The sequence below is a fragment of the Nanorana parkeri genome, unplaced genomic scaffold (assembly GCF_000935625.1).
Source record: "Nanorana parkeri isolate BGI_ZX_2015 unplaced genomic scaffold, ASM93562v1 scaffold879, whole genome shotgun sequence".
NCBI lineage: Eukaryota > Metazoa > Chordata > Amphibia > Anura > Dicroglossidae > Nanorana > Nanorana parkeri.
Window position 1 is genome coordinate 749,682 of NW_017307147.1, and position 7,206 is coordinate 756,887.

General features: G+C 51.3%; 1 protein-coding gene across 1 annotated transcript in view; it reads right to left on the reverse strand.

Annotated features, from left to right (window-relative positions):
* Nucleotides 1-7,206, reverse strand: part of LOC108794638 (serine/threonine-protein kinase PAK 1-like) — a gene marked incomplete at its 5' end in the record, with an annotated part of 25,683 nt that overhangs the window by 11,671 nt on the left and 6,806 nt on the right. The window contains 2 exons of the mRNA XM_018565712.1: nt 1,239-1,287; nt 6,374-6,437. Of these exons, the coding sequence (XP_018421214.1) occupies nt 1,239-1,287; nt 6,374-6,437 (113 nt within the window). The remainder of the gene's footprint in view (nt 1-1,238; nt 1,288-6,373; nt 6,438-7,206) is intronic.

Below are 7,206 nucleotides of genomic sequence, written 5' to 3' on the forward strand. Positions count from 1 at the left end.
CTGCAGATGGAAAGGTGCAGGACACCCCATGTGCAATGTCGGCCACACGAGCACCACGGGAGGACAGGACGCCGGGACATGTAGGGCGCACTGGAATGTAAGCCGGCCGACTCCCTGCGTTCAGGTGCGGGAGGGGGTGTGGAGCTGTATTGAAGTCAATGGCATCGCCCACATTTCGATCGCCCGCACTCGGAACGCAGGAACATTAGTGCATTCCAGTGCGATCTGCAAAAATAGTGCTCGCAGCATTTTTGCGGATTGCACTGGACTGGAACACAAGCACTCATGCAGGCGATCGCACTGTGGGCGAGGGGCCTGCCTGCGGAGCCTGGCTGCGGTGCCATTGACCTCAATGCACCGCCACCCCCCGTCCCGCCCCTGAATGCAGGTGTTTTTTCGTTGGTAGATCTCAATGAGCTCGTCATTTGAAAAGTAGATCTCCAGACGAAAAATAGTGGGCGCCCCTGCTCTAGGTGGACTCTACCCTCAAGGTGGATTCAAGGTGGACTCTACCCTCAAGGTGGATTCAAGGTGGACTCTACCCTCAAGGTGGATTCAAGGTGGACTCTACCCTCAAGGTGGATTCAAGGTGGACTCTACCCTCAAGGTGGACTCTACCCTCCCCTCAAGGTGCACTCTACCCTCAAGGTGCACTCTACCCTCAAGGTGCACTCTACCCTCAAGGTGGACTCTACCCTCAAGGTGGACTCTACCCTCAAGGTGGACTCTACCCTCAAGGTGGATTCAAGGTGCACTCTACCCTCAAGGTGCACTCTACCCTCAAGGTGGACTCTACCCTCAAGGTGGACTCTACCCTCAAGGTGGACTCTACCCTCAAGGTGGACTCTACCTTCAAGGTGGATTCAAGGTGGACTCTACCTTCAAGGTGGACTCTACCCTCAAGGTGGATTTAAGGTGGACTCTACCCTCAAGGTGGATTTAAGGTGGACTCTACCCTCAAGGTGGTTTTTCCCTTTAAGGATTCTTATTTGTGACTGTGATGGGACTACATGCTGGATAAGTCTCTCTCTACCTTTGTTTTTTCCTGTACAGCAGGGGAAGGCAAACTCAAGCCCTCCAGCTGACAGCCACAGGCATGGCCCCCAGGGGTAGATGCATGATGGGATTTGTGGTTTTGTCACAGGTGGAGAGTTTGCCTCTTCCTGCTGCACAGCAATCTAACATATAAGAGTTAAAGGAAAATTCATAGGACAAGCATGTCAGTGACGAATGTTTACCTCTTGACCGGTGGCCACTTCCACTGCGATGTACACCGTTCCTGATGCCCTGCGTGAGATACAACATTCCATGTTATTCCCATTTATAGGATCGATATCATCCTGCAACATTTTACCAGCACAATGGCCAACGGATCCAGCGTGCAGCACTGTTACCAACCCAGCTTCACCCCTTTCCCCTCCTCAATCTACAATTGTATCATATAAAATCTCATTATAAATACCTTTAAAAAAAATTAAAGTCAGGGTCATGTGACCATTCCACGAGCCTTCTTCCCCTTGTCCTAGGAGATGATGGAGGCGGGAAGCAGCTCAGAAGAACTTTTGCAAGGCAATGATTGCCGCACGTTACAAGGGACTATGTGGCCCATAAAGCACTGTGCTACTAGCAGCGAAGGACATGGACAGAGCAGATTTATGGGTGTTTCAGCACCCGTTACCACACCCAAATTTACTGTCAGCGGTGGGATTAGCGGGCGCTGTGCAGAGATAGGCGTCACTCATGCATGGGGGAGTTACTGGGCGGGACACAAGGGTGATTCCACCAATAACGCTGCATGGGGAAGTTACTGGGCGGGACACAAGGATGATTCCACCAATGACTCCTCCCACTACCTGTGGCGTGGTGGAGTGCACTGTGGACGGGAGGTGTGTATATAACACAATGCACCTCCCACACTGTAAAAGCACAGTAGGTGCGTTAATCAAATGGAACCGTGTGATTAATGCACAGCTCTGGTGTGAATGGGCCCTCAGCCATTGTTCAGCCACAATGCCAGTTGCACCTGAGCAGTTCTTGGCCGTGTTCCCAAATGTTTGAAACAGATCAGCCTTTGCTGCAGCCTCTCACCTTGTGACCGGCAGTTAGAATGTTGCAGACTGATCACTGGGGAGGGGAGACTGAGGAAATGCTTGCTCTTACCTGCAGCAGACTGATCACTGGGGGAGAGGAGACTAAGTAAATGCTTCCTCCTGCCTGCAGCAGACTGATCACTGGGGGGAGAGGAGAATGAGGAAATGCTTCCTCCTGCCTGCAGCAGACTGATCACTGGGAGAAGAGGAGAATGAGGAAATGCTTCCTCCTGCCCGCAGCAGACTGATCACTGGGGGAGAGGAGACTAAGTAAATGCTTCCTCCTGCCTGCAGCAGACTGATCACTGGGGGAGAGGAGACCAAGGAAATGCTTCCTCATGCCTGCAGCAGACTGATGACGTCATCTCAGCCCAGGCAAAGTCACTGGGCTGGAGATCAAAGGCTAATTTTGATTGATTAAAAGGTACAATATTATAGCTGGGTTCACACTGTTGCGTCGCATTGACGTGCGTTATGCCGCACGGTGGCCTATTCAAGTACACTAGATCGCACCAAACACGGCGCACATACTATTGATTTTACAAGTTTGTGTGTTGTCACGCATTGCGTTGGAACGATGGCAAGGTGCATTAGGTCTCCATTCAAAATGGCAGAGAGTGATTCGAGAGAATGGCGCTGCATCACGCCAACGCAAGTAATGTGCATTGCCGCGTGTTACTGCAACACAATAGCGTGAACCTAAAACACTGATACTGTTGCCGTATATTGTGACATGTCAGGAATGTACTGATTCTGGCCCACTTCATCTCCGGGCAGAACATCCAGCACTGCGGCATTTCATCGGACGCCATATGTGCCCAGGCTGAGCTCTGCCCGACAGGAACACAAGAGGAACATTCATGCTGATAGCGGACGCAGCGGCATTCCCCGGCTCTGAGCCAATCCAGCGTGTCCACTGGCCCGGGACCAGAACGCAGGAGAACACAGGAATCTGCGTGCAGCCTCTCTGCCAAGAGAACGTTTAGAGGCAGATGAACAGGTGAGTGCCCCCCCCCCTCCCCGGAGAGGCCGGTGACACCAAAGATGCTGCGGACGCCGGGAGCGAGAAATCGGGCTGGACGTGTGTGCTACATACAGATCCCAATGAGAGCGCTGGGAGTGGGAAGTGGCACCTCGTTATGGGTCACGCTAATTGGGCGCGACTTTTGGAAGGGATTAACACCGGCCGCTCTGCCAGCAAAGTGCGCTGGTGTATCGTTCACTTCTAGTATAAGGGGAACTATTCTGCATTTCCAGGGGGTGCCGGTCAGGGCTCATTCACCCGGGCGCAGAGGTACGTGTATCCTAAAACAGAGGGGTATATTGACCATAAAGGGGGCACACTGAGCAGCAAAGGGGTATATTGACCATAAAGGGGGCACACTGAGCAGCAAAGGGGTGTATTGACCCTAAAGGGGGCACACTAAGCAGCAAAGGGGTATATTGACCATAAAGGGGGCTCACTGAGCAGCAAAGGGGTGTATTAACCTTAAAGGGGGCACACTAAGCAGCAAAGGGGTATATTGACCATAAAGGGGACTCACTGTGCAGCAAAGGGGTATATTGACCTTAAAGGGGGCACACTAAGCAGCAAAGGGGTATATTGACCCTAAAGGGGGCACACTGAGCAGCAAAGGGGTATATTGACCTTAAAGGGGGCACACTAAGCAGCAAAGGGGTATATTGACCATAAAGGGGGCTCACTGAGCAGCAAAGGGGTGTATTGACCTTAAAGGGGGCACACTGAGCACCAAATGGGTATATTGACCATAAAGAGGTACATTGAGCAGCAAAGGGGTGTATTGGCCTTAAAGGGGCTTACTGAGCAGCAAAGGGGTATATTGACCTTAAAGGGGGCACATTGAGCAGCAAAGGGGTATATTGACCTTAAAGGGGGCACACTGAGCAGCAAAGGGGTATATTGACCATAAAGGGGGCACACTGAGCAGCAAAGGGGTATAGTAAACATAAATGGGGCACACTGAGCAACAAAGGGGTATATTGACCATAAAGGGGGCTCACTGAGCAGCAAAGGGGTGTATTAACCTTAAAGGGGGCACACTAAGCAGCAAAGGGGTATATTGACCATAAAGGGGACACACTGAGCAACAAAGGGGTATACTGACCATAAAGGGGGCACACTGAGCAGCAAAGGGGTATATTGACCATAAATGGGGCACACTGAGCAACAAAGGGGTATACTGACCATAAAGGGGGCACACTGAGCAGCAAAGGGGTATATTGACCATAAAGGGGGCACACTGAGCAACAAAGGGGTATATTGACCATAAAGGGGGCTCACTGTGCAGCAAAGGGGTATACTGATCATAAAGGGGGCACACTGAGCAACAAAGGGGTATATTGACCATAAAGGGGGCTCACTGTGCAGCAAAGGGGTATACTGATCATAAAGGGGGCTTACTGTGCAGCAAAGGGGTATACTGATCATAAAGGGGGCTCACAGTGCACCAGTGTTATGGGGAAACAGCTATAGGGCACACATCACTGACCAACCACCACCATAAGAGGGCCCCATCTCCTGACCACTGAAGTCTGCCCATTACATAGTCCTCACCCCCACACATTGACTGTTGCACTGTATACACTACGGGTTGGATTTATAAATCATTCTCCCAGTGTATCGCTGGACGAGTGCCGTTCACATGTCACTACCACCACTAGATGGCGATGAGGAGCATAGAAATTTCCAGCGCCATCTAGTGGCAATAGCCCGACAATACGCTGTATGGAAGATTTATAAATCAGCCCCTCATGTCCCCAACAAAACAAATTGGGGGCAGTTTAGGGTCTCAAGAAATGCGATGGGCAGTCAGAACATGAGGGGGATGGTAATAAAGTCATATATACGGGCTGGCACTGAAGAGGTTAACCCATTTAAAGAGACGGTAGTATTCCTGTAATCACTGTAGCTTTGATTATAGTGTGCAGTGACATTCAGAGTCCAGCAGGAAGTAGAATCCACGATGACAATGAACGCAGTGAATTACTACGCAGTGCAATGTAAGCGGCCTCCAGGTAATTACAGGTGTCGCTGAGACTTTGTTTCCTGATATGTGATCCGGCTTTGTATTCAGTCCACATTCCGGGACAGGTGGAAGCAGGTTTCTGGGGTTATTACCGGAACTCTTTTCACCTGAGAGCCCTTCTCCCACTCACTGTGAAACCACCGGGGGCCACAGCAAGAGGCTACCATGGCACACCGCATATAAAGAGGCCCTGTCACCAACTTAAAGACTTGCAGGGAAAAGTACTTGAAATGCTTCCTTCCATCATATTTCCTTTCCACAAATGATTTTTTATTATTCACTTGCAATAGGCCATTGAAGTTGAGCCATGTGTAAGCTCCACGTCAACCCCGGGGCTTGGAAAACTCTCCGCCCCCATGTGACAGGAATAGGCCAATCAGCAAGCACCAGGTCTTTCACATGGGAGAAGTGGTGTGAGTCACATGCTACTCCATATTTGGAAGTACCGGGTATTTCTCTGCCCTCCCACAGGGCAAAAAAGAGGGACAGGGGTGTGTATACAGGGGGGGGGGGGGCTGTCCATCGAATTAGGGGGGGGGGGGGGGGGGGCTGTCCATCGAATGGTCACAGCACAAGTCCATGTTTAACCCTTTAAGGCTGATGTGAAACAAAACCCAGGTTTGCTGCTTTGTATAACTGTACAGAGATACAGCACCCGGCGGAGCCCATGGGGTCTGTCTCCCGACCCAGAGGTGGATGAGCCCTATAGACTTTTATAGGGCTTTACTGCCCTATGGGGCTCTGTGAATGCTGAAGGTGCAATTTCAGAACTTTCATTTAAAGGAGAACTATGGGGTCAGGGCTTTTTCCCATAGTTCTCCTTAGGGTAACGGGAGGACACAAACTAGTGTCCTCCCGTCTCCTAAGCTCAGTATACCGCGAGCTAAAGCTCACTATATACTGAGACGCCGCAGCCGGAGCGGATCACGACATCGACCTATTCACGACCTATCTAGAGGCAGAGCCAGCTGTACCCGCCCCCTCTCCCGTCCGTTCCGCCAGTCAACGCTGGTGGATCGGAGCGGGAAGGGGGAATCCATCCCCTCCCCCTGTCAGGGCAGAGAGCCGTGACAGGATCGAGAAGTGAGCGAACACCGACATGTGTTCGCTCACCTCCCGATCTACTGAGCCGACCTGTGACAGTCTCATTGTCACAGGTCGGCTAGAACTATGAGGTGAGTGAAAAGCACTCCCCTCATAGTTCTCCTTTAAGAAAAAGAAAAAAGAAATGCTCACCCTTGCCCGATCTTCTCGAACCTCGTGTATTTTTTCTTTGGGTCTCCCACGCTGACGATGGTTCCTGTAAGAAGAGATCAGGAAATATTAAAGGACCGTGCGGAATGTTCGGAAGCTGGCTGGTATTTTCTGTACAATGGTTCTGGATGTAGTTTGCCAAGGGGCAGTAAGGAAGAATGAGCATGGCGCTGCCCACTATTCCTAAAATGAGACATAATCCTCTTCTTTGGGGAATATGTTTATGGGATGAGATATGTGAGAAATATGGACATTTGGGCCCACCCTAATGGCCCATTACAACCTAAAATGTAATGTAAGCGTTGTGGGCCTCACTAGCGTTGGGCACCCAGGGCAAGGTTCATTATAGGGGGATACCGGTAGTTTTCCCACACCAGGCCCCATCAGGTCTGCAGGGGGGCCAAGCAGGTAGGCTGCATGGGGGGGCCCATGATTTCTTATGGTGGCCCAGCTTACCTTATAGCCCCCTCATGTACTGGTCACATTGTGTGAGTGAGGAGCACAGTGCCCATGTGGCCCCTCCTGCCACCACAATGAGGGAGCACCTGCGCACTGCCCCAGACACCGCTATCTACATAGTCCCGCACCCCCTTCCCACTGGCAGGCTGTTTGTCCCACCTGAATGGAGCTGGAAGTCGACTGGTCTGCCACCCTGACGCTCAGTGCTGCACCTGACACTTCCTGAAGTACAAGCTGTGTAATGTGTGGGAAGTGCCATGTTCAGCCTGAAGAATGAAATGTCTGTTGGAGTCAGGGCCCCAGGGAAGTCAGTGCCAGGGTGTATATAGCTTCCAGGTGTCACTGTAATATACCCG